A 21,988-nucleotide genomic window follows, 5' to 3' on the forward strand; every position below is an offset into this window, starting at 1 on the left:
ATTAAGTGATTTGAGAACGTTCGCGGGACTCGAACGAGCGCCTTTTAGAAACCTTCCAAGTGTTCTGACCACTAAACCATACGTTTTTATGAAATTAGGTAACTTATTTATGTTGTTAGCCTTTCAGTAAGAGTTTTACATAAGAATATTATTAAAAATGTCCACATTATTTGGAATCGAAGATTAATTTAATACTGTTCACTAAGAAATATAAATATATTAAACTACTGCAAGATTTAAAATAAAGAAAGAATTTATAATAAAAAATCGTAAACTTATATTCACAAAATGTCACAATCAACAAACAATTGCTTGAAACAAAAAAGGGGGGGATTAATCTTAAATATTAGCTTCGTCCCGATAAGCAGTTGACACAATGCACTCAAAAGAGAATCTAATTTAGAGCGAGTCAGGAACGTGACCGTATTAGCTAGATAAGAAAAAATTTCATTAGTGTAAGACGGCTCGCCTTACGGGATTTCATTTAGTGCAGCTAAGAGGGTATTTTAAGTTGACAAGGCTGAGAATAAAGAGCCAACTTTAGAAATAAATATAAATTATTTAAATATTTTTTTTTACTAATAAACTATTAAACTATTTTATATTTATCACGGCATCGTTAAAAATTGACCTGTTTAAAATATTCGAAGTTATTAAAGCAATAAAGTAGATGGAACCGCAACTTTGACACTTCATAAAGTTTCGTACTTAAACTGGATTTTAAAACCATTCCGAGCAATTTAAAATGTGCAAACAAATTAAATTCAAAATATTTTTATTTAAATTCTCCATCTATATTTAATTTCTAAATGACAAATGGAAATATTACATTAATTACAACTAGTTAGTCTGATGCAAATGGACCAAACTTGTTTTTAGGGTTCCGTACCTTTTTAAGGAAAAAAAGAATCCTTATAAGATCACTTTGTTGTCCATCCGTCTGTCTATCTATATGTTTGTCAAGAGCCTTTATCTCAGGAACGCTTGGAGATATCGAGTTGAAATTAAACTATATACACAGATCTACGACCCCATGAATTCCTTATAAAAAAATATTTCTACATTTACTTTAAAAAAAGATATAGCCGTATATATCGCAAAAACGCGTATTTCGAAAATATATAGGAAATCAAAATCAATAGGGTATTTTATGTTAACCTAGAATTATGAAATTTGTATTAGTTCAGATAAAAATCTAAAATTATACATTTTAGGTTAAATCCTAAAAAATTGCCTTAAAAAGGTAGTAAAATTTGGTATTAAAGCCGCTAATTCAAGTGAGATATTAGAGGAAAGGGCTCTGGCTAAGTTAAGCCTGAATTTCAGAAAAAGCTCAAGACTTCCAATTTTTGTACGGAACCCTCGGTGAGCAAGTCCGACTATCGCTTCTCCGGTTTTTTAAGTTTGTACGTATGTATTACATATTTTTCATGGGTAAGTTCTAGCACTCAAAATGTAATACCTTCAGAATTCGGCGGAAAATTGGGGACGGAAGTGCCTTAATTTAAATGGACTACCCTCTGCCTAGTTGCTATGGGTGGGATTCAGCCGAAAAAAAAAGAATAAATTTTAAGAAAAACCATAGAACGTTATAACAATAAGATAAAACATAAATTTTCTTTTCATATAAAATATTATCACCGAACGAAAGCTATAAACCTAATAAATGTGGGTCACAACTCCTCACGTATCTCTTACAATTACATGAGGCCCCTTAATGTCATCATGAGTAATAAAGAGTATTTTTTTTATAGGAATGACGTGTTAAATTAGTCCTCGGCAAATGCAGAAACGAGTGTTGAATACTGATGTATTCAGCATTTGCATTGCAGATACGGACCGCTATCCGTGCTTCTACGACGTACTCGTATATTGGGATTTAGCACAAGATTATCACACTAAATTAGTATAGAATCCTAATTTACTTGGGGTAATTACTATAGCTGATTAAATGTCAAAGCAAGATGGTAATTAAGTATGCCATCTTAAACGGAGGATGGAATTTCAATCGATTCTAATATGTTTGCTTGTAATAATTGGTGGGAACAGATACAAAAGATAAGATTTAAAAAATAGAAATATATATAAAATGTATGCTATGTTCTTTCTAATACATCTAAAAATATATGTACAAAGTCAATTTCAAAGTTCATTCAAGTACAGTTGAGTAGTTTTGGCGTGAAAGTGTAACAAGCAAACTTACATTCATATATATAATATTAGTAAGAGGTGTTTTGCACCCGAAAACTCGTTTTCTTACATGGACTATTATTTTTATTGTCTTTCTTTACTGGAGTGCTAAATTCAATACTGCGTCTTGTCCTAATTGCATACATGCTAAATGAATCACAACGATGTCATCCAAATTTAGTATTAAAAAATCGGACAAGCACGAGTCGAGCTCGTCCATTTAGGGTTCCGTACAAAAATTGGAGGTCTCGAGCTTTTTATGCGATATAGGTTTAGCTTAGTCAGAGCCTTCATTTGAACGTTGAACGTTGTTTTCATACCTCATTTGAACGTTGAACGTTGAAACGTTGAATTTCAAATAAAATACAATAATTACGACGCATAAACGCTCGTATATTTTGGTTGCGTTGTTTTGGAAGCTGGTTTTTCATTAGTGCTCCAAGAAACTGTGGTCTAGCATATTGGATATTAATTTCAACTTGATACATCCGCGTGATGTTAAGATAAATGTTCTTGAGAGACGGACAAACGAACAACAAAGTGATCGTATAAGGGTTAAGTTTTTTCATTTTGAGGTACGGAATCCTAAAAATAGATAGTTAATATTTTGTAAACGTGATGCTGGTGGGTGATTTTCATTCGGAGAAATGAAATATATTCACTTCTTCGCTCGTGCAGGCGGAGAGAAAAAGAAATTTTAAGAACGAATATAGGGAACGGAAAGGTATTAATAGGGATACAGCAGGAAGTAAAAAAGTCTGTAATATTTATAAGTAACGTTTTTCTTCATTCCCTAGCCATTTTGAGTTGAAAAAGTCAGTATTCATCCAGCATCCGCTGAATCTATTTACTGGTTCGTTTAGTTTATGTATTGAAAAAAAAAATGGCTTCCTTCGTTAACCGCATCGCCTAATACAAATTCATGGCAGCATTTTCACGAAAGCGTCGCTATATAATGGCTGAAGGAAACTAGAATTTGCCATACTTCCTTCCTCTTCGTTATCTGTTACATAAAAAAAGCTTGTAGATAGTTTTCCCTTGTAACAACATACGCATTTGTTCAGGCTTCTTTCAATTAACCCCAGCATTGTACGGCAAATAGAAATAATATAAACATAATAATTATGTTTTTACTTATAGGTGGTGTATTTTTTTATATATGTAGTGACTTTTTTCAGTATTACGCTGTATTCCGTACGTAGCGGGGTAGGCAGAGGGAACCTAGTGTTAAAACACTCCGTTCCTGTTAAGACATTTCCGTTATACACTTTCCGCCGAATTAAATTGACAGTGAAAATATTAGTGACAGCTTCACGCTGTATCTCGCATACAGCAGGATAAGCAATCTAGTGTTAAAAAACTCCGTTCCCCACGTTCTGCCGAATTCTGGACGCATAGCGTGTTGAGTGGCAGAACTCAACACCGCGCTTTGCTTCGACACCAGAGCGAAGAAATATAAATGTAAACGTAAAGAAATATTTCACTTCCTCAAGAGGGGTTCGAACCCACAACTTGTCGCGTTTATAGTTACACTTTATTTTCTATGACTCTATAGTATATTACATTATAATATTTCCGTTTTCCCGGTCTAGTTAGTCAAAGCGCAGTGTTAGGTTCCGCCATCCTCCTCTAATGTCATTGGTTTACTAATACCTAATACTATCGTGCTATTATTTAATCGTATTATTTTTTTACCCAAACAATATCATTATTTAAATGCTTTTCGCTATTAATAAAAAATTTAACGCATAAAAACGACATAAGTTGCAAATAAGGTTAGCAAGTCTTTAATATTAGTGTAAGAGTGCCAGCATAGTGATTTACTGCGTCCTTTTCATTTGATTCGAGCGAACGGCAGTTTTTAATTAAACCGAGTAAAAGTAAAAAAAGCTCGGAGAGTTTCCGTGGCGGCGTCATTATAGTTCATTCTAATCTGAATCCGATATCGGTCGAAGATACAAGAAAGTTTAAACAAGTTCAATTCATTAAGCGGCTGACTACAAAGATATCAGCCATTCCGAGGCCAATAACGACTCTTACTTTAAGTAGAACGCTGTTTCACGATATATTAAAACCATTAGGTTTGCGTAAACGTTATTGTTTGTGGGTTCGATCCCCATTTGAGGGAATGTAAAATTATTTAAATGTATATTTTCATTTCTTTGCTTCGCAATGCCGCCAGAATTCGGCGATAAATAGAGAGCGGAGTGATTTAACACTAGGTTCCCTCTACCTGCCCAGCTCTGTGAGGTATAAAACGTGAAACTGATTTTTATTTATATATTAAAACTTAATACGAGTGAATTAATAGTTAAATTTAACTGTTAAGAGCTTTGCTTTTACACTCCATGAATGAGTAAATATCAGAAATCGAATGTTTTAAAGACTTAAAATTGTAATTTTCGCATTAATTCGATTTTCATATATGCACAGCAGGGCGTTGAATCTGTTAAATTATTTAAAATAGATCGAACTATACCGTTTCTTTGATACAGAGTAGGGTAGGCAGAGGGAACTCGGGAACTTCCCCTCTTAAGAAACATCCGTTCCCCGCCTTCCACCGAATTCTTGAAGCATTGCGTGTTGAGTGGCAGAACTTAATGTCGCGCCAACTCTATGATTTCTTTAAATTACCATTTATTAACATACATACATAAAGACGGTGGATATATTAATATATGAAGTATAATCAAATGTTGAAGAAGTGAATGACATTATCGAAGCATTTCCCTATTTTTTCTCCACAGCCTGTGACATATGGCCGCACTTATCCCTACAAACTGCTGCAATATCTGAGATCCAATACGAGGATTGAAATAAAGACGACCTGATACATTCGATGCCAGATATATATTCGAAAGCAATCGCTTGCAAAAAGTTTTTATGAAACGTCAAAAGTTCCTTGTGATTTATAACATTTTATTCTTTTATATTACATTTTTCCAGCCAGTTAGCAATACGAAATATAATTGAGATGTGAATGTATAAATACAATATGAAAAAATATCTATACAGTATATAATTACTGAAGTATGATATGATATTCATCATCATCATCATCATCATCAGCTTGTCCTCGTCCACTGCTGGACATAGGCCTCTCCAATGGCACGCCACTGAGCTCGACCTTCGTTTTCATATGATATTACTGTCATTAATTTTTTTTTAACTTTCTTATTTTATGTCATGGCGGAGGGGCACAAATCTTGGCTGTAAGCGTGACAGGTTGTGAGTTCAATTCCCACTTGAGGAAATGAACTTTTATAGAAAGACGACTATAATAATTCTATAATATTAGTAAGTTACAATAAATATAAATTAAATAGAAATTTAATGTCCAACATTTAAAGCTAAGGCAGTTTCAGCTAAATATAAAGAAAATGCTTATCATTATAGAAATTAAAGTAAATAATATACTAAAGGCTGGTTTAAAGTGTACTCCATTAATTATACAGATTTTTGCTCTAAAGCAGCATAATGGATCCCACAGATACTTGAATAAATTGAAAATGGCACGTCACAAACAATCCGAGATTTATAAATTGCTCGAGTATCATCTGTAACTCTAATGCTCTAAAAATGGATTCATTATTGTATGAAAGAAACTTGTTGAGTAATTGGGTTGTCATAAATTTAAAAAAAAAGTTATTTTAAGTAAGAATAATACATTTTTATGGAAGAGTAGAATTTAGTGTACAGGACTCATAGGTTCAATAATAATTATAATATATTCAATTTGTATTTGGTTCTTTGTTGTTGCTATTTTTAGGGTTCCGTACCTTTTAAGCAGAAAAGGAACCCCTATAAGATCACTTTGTTGTCCGTCTGTCTGCGTCTGCCTTTATCTCGGTAACGATTGGCGATATCGAGTTGAAATTCAAAATATATATTTCGATCTACTTTCCCATGGTTTCCTGAAAAAATAGTATTTTTAAAGTTACTTACAAAAACAGATATAGTCATTTATATCGCATCGTAAAAAAACGTGTATTTCAACATTACAAAGGGAATCAAAATTAATAGTGTACTATTATCGGTTGATTTAGAATTATGAAATATGGCAGCGACCATTAACAGGTAGTACTAGTCCAGAAAAAAAACTAAAAACTACCCTGGAAGAGATCGCTTTAAGCGATCAGGCCGCCTTATTGTACATGTTGTTTCTGTTAATTTTATACATAAATTGTGTAAATTTTATATACAATATAGTATATTGTATCGTATTGTATTGTATTGTATTGTATGTTTAAATATTTCGACACGAGAGCTACGAAGTCTTTTAAATAAATAACATTATTCATTTCCCCAATTCAAGCGTATTATTATAGAGCTACAAATTAAGCATATTATTTTATAGATTATTGAAAATCACTTGTATAATGATGCAGTATATGGTATCGAGTTCTCGTATTTCATCCGATTCCATAAAAGCTGAAAAGGCTTCTTTTAATTAAGTACATTTATTGAAACACGATATCCAACTGTATAACACAGTGTTAATCGACCTATTATTTAATTAATTTAAAAACAAATTTATGTCTGTATCCCGCACAAAGCAAGACACTCCGTTCCCCACTTTCAGTAATAGCGTAAAAAAATAATTTAACTAAGTTTAAACCGAAAAATAGACAAAAGTAAATATTTGGCTTACAAATTAAATTGACGCCAGTGTTTGCCAACCATTTGAATAGTCAGCTCAAATTAATTAACTCTCGATTGGACAGCTATTATACTGAAGGCGTCGGTCTATAGAAGCTTCGATATGAAAGGGCAAGCTTACCTCCAGACATGCAATACAAGTTTAGGCATGGTGGCTGTAGGGGGTGCCGGGTGGAATTAAAGCGGATGGAAAACCTTAGGTAATATAGAAGATAAAAACATTACGTATTTATTAATATATTCATTATTTCAATATACATTGCTGGTTTTAACATTTTATTATATTTTATCAGCCTGTTTTAAGCAGCAATGGAAGTTGTACAGTTTAATAAATATAGTGATACGCCTGAGCTTCAACTTCGTTATTCGGAGACGGGCAATATCGAGTTCTACGGACAAGCTTTCAGTGTTATCCCGAACCACGAGCGGGATGGACGTGTCTGTTGATAATATTTCATACGATCGTAATAAGTAGAAAGTTTCGTAAAATATTTTTGAAATAAATTTGTTCTGGTTTTTCGAGTATCGATAATAGTTCCAATAGTGTTTGCTTGCTGCTAAAGGTAATGTTACAGTATATTTATATATTTTTTTTGTCGTATGAAATTAGTTCTTACAAAAAAGTATTAAATATTTTTATTTTAAAATATCTATTTTTATATGTAGTGCTATTGGAAATTATTGTTTTCAAACCTGAATTTGTGAATTTTCATTGTTTATTCACACAAGTCTTGGCCAATGCCAATTTAAGTACTATGCTGGTGTGTGTATTTTTTAATCAAAATTTAACAATTCATTTATTTTTAACACAATTTTTTGGAATATAAATAATTATTTTTTTACGTCAAAACTCAGTTATAAATATTTTTATTAAATATATATATGTATATTTTGCATTTTTACTCACTGTTTTCGCTTTATTCACGCTTCATGGTGACAGAATACTGCAACTGTATTAATATGAAAAACTTACGAAGCATTAGATACGGTAGCTCTAATTAATTTTATATCTCACATAGGTCTTTGGATGTTATCGTTTTATATTAAACTGACTACTGAATTCTCTCTCTTCTCTCTTCTGAATCTGAATATGTCTTTTAACTAGACACCCGCTCGCGGGTTCTAGACTACTATACAGAATAATTTATTTACTTATCTGAATTACTTTTGTGTATTTATAGCATTATGCAAAGATTGAAAAATAAAGTTACAGTCAATTCAATAAAACTTTATTTATTTTGTAATAATTTAATCGCTTGCAATACTTTATTCATTACCATATTTTTTTAATTTATGCACCTATTTAATAACTAAATCGGTTAAGTCGTTTCTAAGATTAGCGTGCACAAATGCACAGACGAACAGACCAAAATAAAAAATATATATTTTATGTTCCTTTACCTTACTAAACGTTCCGTATAACAGACTTTTCATGTAGCATCCATGTACATACAGATCGCAATCAGTTAGAATTTTATTATATCTATAAATTTTACAAGGAGAATAAAAATGTACTAAAGTTATTCCTATTAATAGTCTAGATTTTAACTGAAAAATGCTATCTTACATTTATTTTTAGTAATTTATCAAATATTTTTATTCAATTAATACTTCGTGAACGTTATTTTATATTTTTAATATATATTTTTCTAAATGAAAACTATTTTACAGTCTTACTACCTATGAATATTATTATTGAGGCCAGTCGTGGCGCAGGTGCTCATGTTTGTGACTGTAAAATCGACTGGTTGTGGGTTCGATCCCCTCTTGAGGAAATGAATTATTTATTTAATTTTTTATTTTTTTACTCTGGTGTCGAGGCAAAGCGCGGCGTTGAGTTCCACCACTCAACACATAGTGCCTCCAGAATTTGGCGGAAAATAGGGGACGGAGTGTCTTAACACTAGGTTCTCTCGGCCTACTCTGCTGTGCGGGATACAGCGTGAAGCTGTTTTATACTGCTGCTGAATTATTGTAATATACTGTATTTATGTTTCAACATATTAGAGGAGTATTGCATAGATTATTATGCATTTTATTTTTTATCTTTTGTTTAGTGTTAATACATCTCACATTACTTTTTATTTACTCCGCCATTTTTACTAATCTGTAAGGGAAAACTTAAATATTTTTAGTCGTATATACTCGCTCAAGGACATCTGTCCACAGTGACAGACAGACACTTCTTAATTGCGCTACGGCAGCGTTTCTATTTCCATCTGGTAAAATTAAAATTGAATACAAATATATATATATATATCCTATCCTATATCTTATAAAACAAAGTCGCTTTTCGTGTCTGTCTGTTGTTTCTAACTCTTCTTCTTCTAAACCACCCAACGGATTTTGATGCGGTCTTCACCATTAAGTCGAGTGTTTTTCGTAGGAGGTTTATATATAGTTTATTATTTGTACATTTTTATGTAAATTAACATAAATACGATAAATGTGTATAAAGTCCTACCCGTTGAGACACTTTCGCGCATGCGCTGCTCTCATGGTAAGTACTACATGAAAAAAATGTACTGGAGTATCGTTCCTCTTAATAATATCTACAAAAAAGTCCGCGACGGCATATTCGTATCTTTTAAGAATAACGTGTAGTGATCATTTTTCTGTCTAAAAATAATAATTTCAATATATTTTTTATTGTGAGGGATATTTTTCCATAATGGTATTAATCCTTATGCTTTAAAATTTTTTATTAATTTTCTACGTTAAACGAAGATAAAATTTGCTTTTTACAATATTTCGAAATTGCGAATAGTTTTACAGAAAAACGCATTTAGTTGTTGACACATCCCGCCGTTGACACTACAGCTGTATGTTACTCAAGTTTCACTTATCCCTTACTCTCATTAGTTACGTTGGCCATTTAATGTAGACCAAAACTGTCTTTTACTGTTTTTCATTTTAATAAGTACTTTAGAAGTTGTTACAATATCAAGAAAATCCTTGCTGCGAAACGGCTCGCCACTCCACCCGCTTGCCTTACACGCATCGGTGGTTCAGTGGTAGAATGCTCGCATGCCACGCGGGCGGCCCGGGTTCGATTCCCGGCCCATGCATTCTATTTAATTTTCCTCACAGGCAGCCACGTCGTGCTTGCTTTTCATCAGGGACAGAATACCCCCTTCACCATTAACCACAAGCTCGAAAAAAAAACCCGGCTGCCTCTATAGCAACGAAGATTTAGTTAGTTAAAAAGGATACAAAAATGTCAGTCCCATCGTTCCCTTATAGCGTAACTAAAACACTAAAGTACATAATTGCTAAAGTAAATTTTAAACTTATTTAAATATACTATTTAACCTTAACCTTATACAACCATCTAGCTACTCTGCTCTAGCAAATAAAAATGTTCCTATAAAATAAAATCTAACAAACCAACTCAGGGATATCGACCAGTGCTTATTATAACATTTTAATATCAGGTTTATTTTTTCATATTTACATAGGTACTAAATTTTGACTTTCCTTACATTTTTTTTAGAATATTAGCCACTCAAGGCGCAATAATAATAATGCTTTGAAAAAGTCGTTGGAAAGTGGGGAACGGAGTGTTTTAACACTAGATTCTCTTTGCCTACTTTTTTCTTCTAATTTTCTTTGTTCTCTTCTTTTTTCCTTTTTCTTTTGGAATATTAAACAATAGTGGAATATATGTGGCACAAACTAAAGATAATAGATATTTAATAAGAACGGTTAAGCCTATATTATAAATATAACCATTTTCGAGTGCAACAATCATTGTTTTATATATATACTCTTTATATTTTATTTCTATAGGGGTAAGGTTAGGTTCTATAGGAGGGTTCTATAGGGGGTAGATCTTATATCTTCGATCTAGTTAAATATTGTGTTTTATTTATTTCCCTATTAATGTCGCCAATGTTAGTTACACACCATATTTGTTTAGTATTCTAATTAAAATAAAAATGATATTTAAATGCATTACTGTATTTTAAATTCATGCTTTTTGTAGTATTATAATATTATAATAACAGACCTTTCATTATAAAAAAAAACGATATAATTGCTGGTACGCAGTAATTTTTTTTTTTAAATGGAATTGGCTTGCGTTTGACCGCATCAAGTCTGGTGAGCGTGTTATTACATATATGCATAAATTATTTCTAATATATCATAACTATGTTATATTCGATATCCATTACATTCTTTATACTAAAATTATGAAAATTTTGTAATGTGAATACTAAAATTAATCTATGATTTTTACATTTATATCATTCTTTCTTGCCAAGTAGTTATTATTTTCCGTAGCGGAAATTGTAAAATCCTAGGGAGATGCTAGCAGCTTAAATAAGTTTTATAATAGAATTATTATCTAGAAGAATTTCGACGTAGATAAGAAGATATGGTCAAAGCGCTTGAACGATTTTTATGAGATGCGAGTTCGAGTTTCACTGCGTTAAAACTTTTTATACGTTTTATAAAATATTTTTTTATTTATTTAATTTCTATAAGTGGGAAGCGGAGTGTCTTAGCACTAAGCTGCTACTGTCTACTCTGCTATATGCTTGCAGCGTGAAGTTGAAAACACATGATTTTCATGTACGAAACTTAAAGAAATATAAATGAAATTATAAACTATTAATAAAATATTCATACAATTCATGCATAATTGAGATTAATTTCGTTCTTAAAACAAGGTGTAAGGTCTAAGTAGTCCCGCTCGCTTTATACTTTATAAGCGCTATCCGTTGTTCATTAATTTTAAATTTAATGTACCGTGATTCAGGTACTACAATTAACTTAATTACTAATTCTGCTAGCTTCGTGTGGAGGGGAGATCCCTCTACTCGACGCCTTAAGTCGTAATATACTGAGACACAGCTGAATTGGCATTTGTACAGGTTGATAGAATTTTCTATTAGGTACTATAGACATATCTGTTTATACCCTAAAACCCTAGGTTTATACCCTAAAAATCGGTCAATTGCGACTTACGTTCGCCCATGGAGGGTTCTTCATCAGTTTCAGGATTGTAGGTCAACGGGAAGTACTTACAATATAAATAAAATTTAAGTTCGGCACGAAATAAGAGCATACTATCCAAATATTCGAAAATTGATAATTTATAGGTATATTATATAGCAGAGAACACAATCCTATAATTTATAGTTCCTTTCATACAAAACTACTTTCCATTGGCCAATAATCTTGAAGCTATGGAACACTCGGGATGCGAGTCCAACTTGCAATTCATCAGGTTTTTGATTAGACTACACTTTGATTTGCACTCATAATTATTATTTATCCATTTAATTATTATGAAATATATTTTTAATCAAACATATTAAAATAAAAAAAGACATGTAAAATTTCCTGATATTTTTCATGAAAATTATTCGGATGAAAACATGGAAATCAGTTAACGATAACGAGACATATTGAATAAGAATTGATTTGGTCATACCTTCAAAAATTTTCGTTAAGAAATTCGAATATTGAATGTGCTGATTGTATCTGTGTTGGGAGTGTTGAAGTAGGGAAATACATTCATTCCAGATAGGTACCGGTGTTGATTGAAGCGGAAATGTAGGTACATATTGTAGAAATGCTACAAATTACAGTTTAGTAATGTGCAATACAAAATGTGAATTTCTAGAGCATCGTTTAAATATTGTATTTACTTTTTACAGCAGGGTAGGCAGAGGGAACCTAGTGATAAAACACTCCATTTCTAATTTTCCGCCGAATTCTAAAGGCATCGCGCGTTGAGTGGTGGAACTTAACGCCTCCCTTTGCCTCAACATCAGAACGAAGAAATTAACATATAAAATATTTCATTTCCTCGTGTGGGAATCGAATCCACAACCTGTCGCGTTTATAGTACGTGTTGCCTCTGTTATTATTATTATTATTTATTTTACGCAAATTTTAAAGATATTGGATCATGGTTATAGTTTATATCAATCCCGAAAGTTGATACGAAAGTCATAAATGTGTTCCCTACCAAAATATTGAATTCACAAATATCCTATATAGTGCAGTACTGCATCATAATTGCGTTATCATTATTATTTTAGCTAAGTTTATGTATTTATATTATAAATTCGGTGTTAGACATTTATTTTCTACAAAAAATCATTAAAATATTAAATATTTAAATTTTATAAATAAATCCAATTTACTGTATTGAGGCCATCGTGGCGCAGCGGCACAAGGTGTGACTGCAACACGATGGTTGTGGGTTCGATCCCCACTGGAGGAAGTGAAATATTTTTTACGTTTATATTTCTATTGTTCGCTCTGGTGTCGAGGCAAAGCGCGGCGTTGAGTTCTGCCACTCAACACGCAACGCCTTCAAAAGTCGGCAGAAAGTGGGGAACGGACTGTCTTAACACTAGGTTCCATTTGCCCACCCTCCTGTGTGCGGGATACAGCGTGAAGCTGATTTATTTTTTACTATATTATTATTTAATTAGTATTTTTGTACTGAAATACACACCATTAAAAATATATTCGACATTTTAATATTTAAGCCACACTAATAAAATAAAAATATTTAAATTATACATTTATATTTGTTTCAGAATATTCTAAAACAGGAAAATGGCTTTATCTGCACACCAGACGTTGTTTGTAGTATTAATTACTCTACTAGTAGGTGAGATAATTATAACTTTATTTTTAAACCTTTCACAAAGGAAGTTAAGATACCTAAATCTTCAATTATTTTATTTATTCCAGGAAAAGGTGTAGGGCAATGGAAAAGAAGGTCGAGAGAAATGATAGAACAAGATCTAAAATTATACAAAAAGATATCAGGTTCGTTTACTTTAAGATTATTGTACATTTAAATTGAAAGTTCAAAGAAACGCCCGTATAATGTTCTAATAATGGTTAGACCTCAATCTAGGTTCATAATTGATATTGATGTTATCAAAGTACAAAAGGGTAATTTGTTAGAATTACAAGTCTATTACGATAAAACAATTAATTTCTATACTAAAATTAACTTATTTTCATGTATAAATTATATTGTATAATGGCACATGCGTGCCATTACAAACACGACAGGTTGTGGCTTCGATTCCCACTTGAGCAAATGTGTAGAACGGAATGTTTTAACACTAGCCTTTTTCTGCCTACTCTGCTGCTTGCGGTATTAGTGTGAAGTAACTCAATTTTGTATTCTTTTACAGAAAATATTAAACGGGAATTCGAAGCTTTCTATGGTGAATATCCTGAAGCACCTATTAATGATTATTTCCTTGAAGAAATCGATTACATACAAAATAAAATAGAAAAAATGCGATCAAATATGAAGGAAGAGGAAAAAAAAGAAATACATTTTCCTCGTGTAAACGTTGCTAAGGACGACAATAGTGATTCAACCCTTCACAAATTAGATTCAAATGAATCGAAATTTGTTTCACAAAAAATGAGTATGAAATCTAATATAACGAATTCAAAGTGGCCTAAATTCGAAGATATCTTATTAGATATAGGAAAAAGATATGATTGGAAAAATGATCGATGGATAAAAGTTAAAGATAAACTTGCTTACAGAGAAAAACTCAAACTAAGCGACGTTAGTAAAACTATATATCATCAAAAACATAACTTTAAGTATAGAATAGTAAAATTAAATAGAGCAAAAAGCAAAAGGAATATTGTAATAGCCGTAACAGCTGTTAGATAGAACTAATTAAAGTACTAAATGAGAGGGAAATTCGCTATAGATTTTCATATTAAAAGAAAGTCGAATGGGACCAATGAGGCTGAATTTCAAGCTTGCTTATTTTAATAATAAATATAGTAATACAACTATATACATGCTACTGTAATAATTAATAGTAAATTGCAAATTCACATCACTAGATAATCTTGCTGGAACTCTCCGTAATTGTATATAAGCGTATAATAAGCAATAATTCTGTTGTTTTAGTCAAAATATTATAATTCATATTTCCGTAATATTCAATGTTCACAAATAAAATAAATAAAGTTCTTATGTGTTTCATTATCTCATCTAATAACCAAAAATATTGATGTTCCTTGAAGGTAATTGGATCAAATAGAGATTTAACACTATTTCACTCTTAAAGTGCCTTTACTATGCTTTTATTATGTAAATTTTTTAATTAATAAATTTTCCTGTATATGATAGGATAGGCAGAGACCTCAACTGGGAACATGGGAACTCAACGCCGAGCTGTTTGCCTTGCTATCAGAGCAAAGAAATGAAAATATTAATAAATAATAATTAATTTCCCCGAGTAGAGATAGAACCCACAACCGTCACGTTACAGTTACACCCTTGTGCTGTACATATGAACAAATATTATAAAGAAATTGAAAAAGAGTTTTTAAGGCAATAATTTTATATAAATTTTAAATGCAGCTTGCCTTTAAGAAATAGCTTCTTTTACATTTCCGCGTAGTTGAAGTTCGTTGAGCCGCTTGACAGCTACGACGTAGCGTTTAGCGTAGCGCTAGGAAGATTTTTAACATTATTTTCTAGTTAACATTTTATTATAATTTACATTTTCTTGTTAACAGTAAATGATGGTATAAATTAAAAAAATGTATTTTTGAGACATTGTTTATTGTGTAACGAGGCTAAACGCAGCGATTTGTCATTTTGCTACAGCGAGTAAATAAAAGTAATTTAATTCACCGAATAAGAATTAAGGCCACAACTAACACATTTATTAATAGTATTTTATCTATATAGGTTAATATATTAACACCAAGCAGTATATATATACGTACTCGTATATATAAATATAGAACACATTTCAGTCCTTCAAAACGTCTCTCAACTGTCAAAACAAGCTTGAAGCATTTATTTTCCTGAATATTTGTCTCTATTCCCGAATGAAGGTGATATCGATTGTGGAGCAAACACTTGCCTCTTCTAAGGGATACTCTCCGCCCAATGTTAGCTCTACCTGTGCTGGCTCCTTTGCAAATATCCTCGTTTACTTTACGACCACTAAGTCCTTTTTCAATAACAATTTTGCCCATCTTTCTATAGACACTCGTATAACTCAAACAAGATATTATGTGCTTCTATTAAATTTAAAATGAAAAGCTTGTCAGTTCTAGGGTATAAAAATAAACAGAAAACTGAACTGTCTTTCTGTATGTATGTTTATAAAGATGTTTATTTTACTATCACGCACACATATATTTTTTTGAAATGGACAGTAGACTTATTTTTTATGTGTGTTACCTCAGAACTTTTCCTGAAAACCTAGGAACTTAGTTAAGATACTCCGTTCCCATTAAGACACTCCTGCTCTTCACTTTCCGCTGAATTCTATAAGCATTGTATATTGAATGTAACTCAACGCCGCACCTCACCTTGTTACCAGAGCGAAGAAGTGAAAATAATAATTATTTTATTTCCTGGAGTGGGAATCGAATCGACAACGTTTCGTGCTTACACTCGTACGCTTTTGCTCCTGCGTTATAACTGGTTTCGACTTTATATAATTCTTTGTATTTATAGAATATATTTAGGAGTTATCGTTGTTGTTTTGAGAGAAACTTCTCATATGCACTACATATTAGGCACATGTGTGTTTTTAAAAATGAAAATACATACAGATGTACATACATATTATATTACTAAAATACAAAAAACAGAGTAGTAGCAGCTGGGCACGTCGACGGCAAACGGACTATTTCCAGTTAGAAATATTGCGGTGACCACGAATTGTTAACATATTCCTCTCAGATCGCTTTGTATCAATTTTTTATAAACATCCTTTCTTACCCAAGATCCAGCAATTTATCAAGCCGACATGCTGGCCGTGCGTGTGCCTGCAATGAAAAACAAGGATTAGGTACTTATAAAAACAACAAACGTGATCTCGAAGGCGTACGTGCCTCGAATGGTATTACAAAAATATGATGTTTATGATTTTTTACGAGCTTTTCTTTCTTGTGAATGGACTCGATATTATTTTTGCTTTCGTAAGATTTCCATTTTTGCTAGTGTTGGCTGAAGGCAGTATGTTAACTTTTTTTTTATGGTTTGGCAAATTTGTTTTATTTTTTAAAATTGTATAAAGTCTAGTAAATGGAAGTAAAATTAATTGTAGATTCGACTATTCAACTATTTATCATTCAAAAATTCCAGTGAAATAAGGAAAACACTTGTATATGTACTAACCTATTATAATATGACAGCATAAATACAAATTCTTATTCTTCAATATATTTAGAAACTAGTTTTTTTATTGAATTAAACTCAGTAAAATATTAATTGTTATATTAATATATACATCTGTAGACATCTTTTCATCACATAATTATATGGACTATTTTTTGATTTTTATATGTATTGAACATATTTGACGTTTGTATAATTAGTAGTATTAGTAATATTAGTTCATTACACTACACAAGTTTTTATTTTCGTGTTACAACGATGGCAATAAAGACTCTTTGTTAGAAAAAAAACAATTTTAAAATGATTAATGACATTTACATTCAAAGAATTAAGATACAACAAAATTAGTTAAAATCTACGACAACACAATTATCACAATTATGGATTCAGGACTTAGCTATTTCTATATAAAAAAAAGGAAAGACTTCGGTACACAGCCACGGTTTTGTGAGGTTCCAGAAGTAATGTTAGATTCCATTAATCCCAACATAACAGAACAAAGAATGTATTGCTTGCGTAATCCGGTGCATCAGGGTATGCAAACAACTATTACTATATTATTCTATTCAGAATAACTATTACTACTTATTCTGAAAATTATTTAAATACTAAAAATATTGTACTCCGAGATCAGGGTATAAACCATGATGAAGGTGGTTGGCCTAAAGATATTAATTCTACTGATGAAGAAGCTACAACTCGACATCGTAGACGCTTTGAACGTGATGAGCCGTATGTTCAAGCAGTTTTAAATTCTTATAGTGAATTTAATCATTTATTGAAACAGAATAATGCTATAGAAATGTACAATCTGTATTTTAAGGAAATGAAACCTGAAAATCCAGTAGAAAAACATGAAATACATAAAACTTTTGTATATAGAGATGTAGAACAACGTCCTGTTTCCTCTATTAGCTGGACGTATGAAGATAGCTCAAAATTGGTAGTTTCATATTGCAATAGACAGTATCCAGTTACTGGACCAGTAAATAAAAACTTTTCATGCTCAGTTTGGGATATAAACAATCCAAACAACGTATTTGCTGACATTATCCCGCCTTCAGCTTGTTGGCAAATTATCTGCTGTCCTACGAACTGTAATATTATAAGTGGTGGCCTGGAGGATGGTAGAGTTTGTATATTCGATATCCGTGCAAAAAAAGAACCTGTTGCATTTAGCCCAATTCATTTGGCACATCGAGACCCTGTAAGTGCATTGTTGTTTATTTCATCCCGTCAATATTCTGAAATTTGTAGTGGATCTAGTGATGGTAAATGTATGTGGTGGGATGCACGTAATCTATCTAGCCCAACAGATTCTCTCATTATATGTATTCGAAAACTTCAAAGTGATGATATAAATATGACCAATTCAGAAGGAGTAACTTCCTTACAACATGATAAAGCATTTTTTTCGCGAATTTTATGTGGCACCGATACTGGATTTGTAATTAATATTAATCGTAAAGGTAAGAATCATAAAGATATCATGAGTGGTGTTTTCCAAGCACACAGAGGTCCCGTTAGATCAGTCCATCGTAGTAAGTTCATATCTAAGATGTTTATTACAAGTGGCGACTGGACGGTGCACATTTGGAATGATGATATACAATCAAACCCAATTCTGTATGGAATACCTCATCGTAAACAGGTGCTAGATGTAGCTTGGTGCCCTCAAAGAATATCAAGTTACATGTCTGTTTGTGACGATGGCAAATTCCGATATTGGGATCTGTTACGTAAGTATCACGAGCCGATCGCTACGCTACCTGTATCTAAATATTCACTTTCAAAAATTAAACCAAATGAAGAAAAGCCGCTTGTAGCAATCGGAGACATAAAGGGATATGTACATTTAATATCATTATCCGAAAACATGTTTTTATCTGGGCCGAATGATAAACAATTGATGTCACAGTTGTTTGAACGTGAATCAAGAAAAGAACACATACTAGAAACTCGAGTTAAAGAAATACTATTTAAACTGAAATCGGACAAAGGAAATCGTGAATCGGAAACTGATATAATTGATGAAAAAGTTTTAGTACAAGTTGCAGAAGATAATTATAGACGTGTGGTATATGAAGAAAAACTTAATACTGGAGTAACTCAATTCTCTCCAAGTCTGGGTAAAATGCGTAGACGATAATATTACCATTTTTTTTTTCTTAAACTTAAAGACATTTCTTTTAATTTTAATATATTTTTAATGTTTAAATAGAAAACCTATATACAGCAGAGGGAACCTAGTGTTAGGACACTCTGTTCCCCACTTACCACCGATTTTTTTGAGGCATTGCATGTTAAGTTGTGAAACTCAACGCCGGGCTTTTGCCTTGATGCCAGAGCAAAAAAAATGAACGTATTGTTAAAAAATAATTCATTCACTCGAGTGGGTATCGAACTCATGACCATCGCGTTATATTTACATCCTTGTGCCCTTGGGTCAATTCACTCCAACCAAGTCGAAAAACATTAAATATACCCATTCATAAAATATAATGCCAAATTTTCATTTGGTAACTGCTTATTTCCTATTCATATTTTTTTTATAACCGAGTGCATAATAGACGGGTGAGGTAATTAAATAGCGCCATAAAAACTGGAATGTTTTATTAATATTTTTATGTGTTTATTTCACGCGAAAATGGCCAAAAATTCATCATTCTGAGCTCATTTTAAGTTATGGCCGTTTAGATTTAGGGTACAGTTTATTAGCATTGAAACTGTATATTGCATAACAGGTAAAGTTGAGGCCGTCCTGGCGTAGCGGCACAAGGGTGTGACTGTAACGCAACGGTTGTGGCTTCGATCCCCACTCGAAGAAGTGAAATATTTATTTACGCTTATATTTCCATTTCTTCGCTCTGGTGTTGAAGCAAAGCGCGGCGTTGAGTTCTGCCACTCAACACGCAATGCCTCCAGAACTGTGTGGCGGAGTGTCTTAACAGTAAGTTCACAGATACAGTGTGAAGCTGATGAAAAATGGCAAAGCTATGCAATATAAAGTATATATATGGTTTAGGGGAAATAATTATTGCTTAAGTTAAGATTCAGAGATATTTTATGTTCCAATTTAGTTGATCTTCTACTGTGTAATATTTAAGCTGGTTATGGTTTTGTTTTATAAAGTATAATACTTTTTAAAGAATATTTTGTTTGATTGAGTAATTATTAAGTATTTTTAATTTTTTAAAGTAGTAATTATGAAGCGAACCAATCTATCTTTTGAAAAATACTCATGACCCATACCAAGACACCCGTCTTTTTAGTCCAATCAATACTTGTTTATTGCTATCGAGCTATTTTTTCTCATTTTTCTTTTGCCTCAAAATTATTTCAACATTTATTTTTATTTATTTTCAAAATATCGTATTGTAATATCTTTTAAGCCTAATGTCGATTTCTTACAATCCAAGCAATAAAAGTAAGTGCCTAATTCGGGGTCTATGTTCGATTAAAATAATTTTATTGCGACTGTATCGGTTTATAGCTTACAGTATAAACTGCGAACCCTTAAAATCCCAAATCTCCGTCTCTATCAAGGGCGTTAAAGTCGTATTTTATTCTTTTTAGTTATATATGAGTGTGTGTATATTTTTATATTTGAAAATGTTTTTGTTTAAAATGTAAATCAAAATGTATAAAGACATGGAGCGCGAGTGGGCTTTTAAAAAATAACTAAGAAAGTTAAATTTAAATTTACTTTAATTAAAATAAGAACAAAGGTATATGTTCTTATAACTAACTTAAAATTAACTTAACTAGTGAATCGACCGAGCAGAAGTGCATGCTCTAATCGACTAAAGAATAAAATATATAATAATTAAAACTAAAACACTACGTTTGTTTCCCATGGCATGAGGGGATTCGCGTTACATACGCCGAACGCTGATTAGGCGTTTACCGGTACCGTTCTCACACCATGAGGCAACATAACTATATTGACTATTGTCAAGGAGCAAAAGCTCGCTTCAAAATAATAATAAAAATTGTGAAGCGAGCTTTTGCTCCTCTCCTTACTTTTGAAAGGACTTGTGCTTCGGTAATATTGCCAAGCTAGTCATGGCGCAGAGGACAAGCATATGACTTAATGTAACAGGTTGTGGATTCGATTCGCGCTCGAGTAAAAATTTAATATTTTCATTTCTTCGTTCTGATGTCGAGGCATTCAATTCCACCATTCAACATGAAATGCCAGAATTCGGCAAAAAGTGGAAGCGTCTTAACATTAGACTGCCTGCCCAGTTATACGCGGTAATTAAACCACACTAAGGGTAACCTGAACCCCTTTTAAACACCGTTTAGTTCAGCAATAAATGTCATTAACACAGCACGAAATGGCTAACTAAAATAATTTTATAAAAATATAACTGACTACCAAAATATTGTAAGAAACTTCTACTTAATGTACTACCTATTTGATTTTCCCCGGTAGTGCAGTTTCCAGTTCGCTGCTAGTTTGATCGCAGCCAAAAGCTTTTAATATCTTGTCTCTCTAGTATACGATCACTTTCAAGTTTTAAAGTTACTTACAAACTAAACGTGTATAGAGTAAACTATTATTAAGATGTTTAGAGGATATTACTATAGGGTGATAGAAGGAAGGTTTTTAAAAATGGAAATAGTAGTAACACTATAATTTTGATGACCTACATAAACTAATGCCAATTTTATGTATAACTAGTGGACCCGGACGCGGCTACGCCTGCTTGAAATATAAGAATATAATTTCTATAGAAATATAATTTCAATCTAGATGAAATGCTAAAAGTGACTATTATATTTATTTTCATAAGGATGAATATCAAAATGACGCGGTGACGAACGCGGTCGCGTAGCGACGACGGTTGTTATTAACATGGCAGAATAAATTGCATGTCAAATTAGAAAGTATTTTAATTTATTATTATATATGTGTAATGTAATGTTATATAGCCTATAGCACTTCTGAAGAATGCAGCTTTCATACAAAACAAAAACAAA

The 21,988-nt window shown here is 32.1% G+C and overlaps 3 protein-coding genes across 3 annotated transcripts in view; all 3 read left to right on the forward strand.

Annotated features, from left to right (window-relative positions):
• LOC146531455 (4-galactosyl-N-acetylglucosaminide 3-alpha-L-fucosyltransferase 9-like) overlaps positions 1–21,988 on the forward strand; it is a 251,987-nt gene that overhangs the window by 56,793 nt on the left and 173,206 nt on the right. The window lies entirely within an intron of this gene.
• On the forward strand, positions 7,271–14,829 carry LOC146531456 (uncharacterized). Its single transcript, XM_085198212.1, has 4 exons — positions 7,271–7,412; positions 13,410–13,483; positions 13,567–13,644; positions 14,022–14,829. Exons 2-4 carry the CDS (start codon positions 13,429–13,431, stop codon positions 14,519–14,521), a joined length of 633 nt encoding a protein of 210 aa, XP_085054338.1. The 5' UTR covers positions 7,271–7,412; positions 13,410–13,428; the 3' UTR covers positions 14,522–14,829.
• LOC146531457 (dynein intermediate chain 3, ciliary-like) lies at positions 17,383–19,151 on the forward strand. Its single transcript, XM_085198531.1, has 2 exons — positions 17,383–17,507; positions 17,573–19,151. Exons 1-2 carry the CDS (start codon positions 17,383–17,385, stop codon positions 19,149–19,151), a joined length of 1,704 nt encoding a protein of 567 aa, XP_085054657.1.

The sequence above is a fragment of the Heliconius melpomene genome, chromosome 15, assembly GCF_056956725.1.
Source record: "Heliconius melpomene rosina isolate 202511_hmr_F chromosome 15, ASM5695672v1, whole genome shotgun sequence".
NCBI lineage: Eukaryota > Metazoa > Arthropoda > Insecta > Lepidoptera > Nymphalidae > Heliconius > Heliconius melpomene.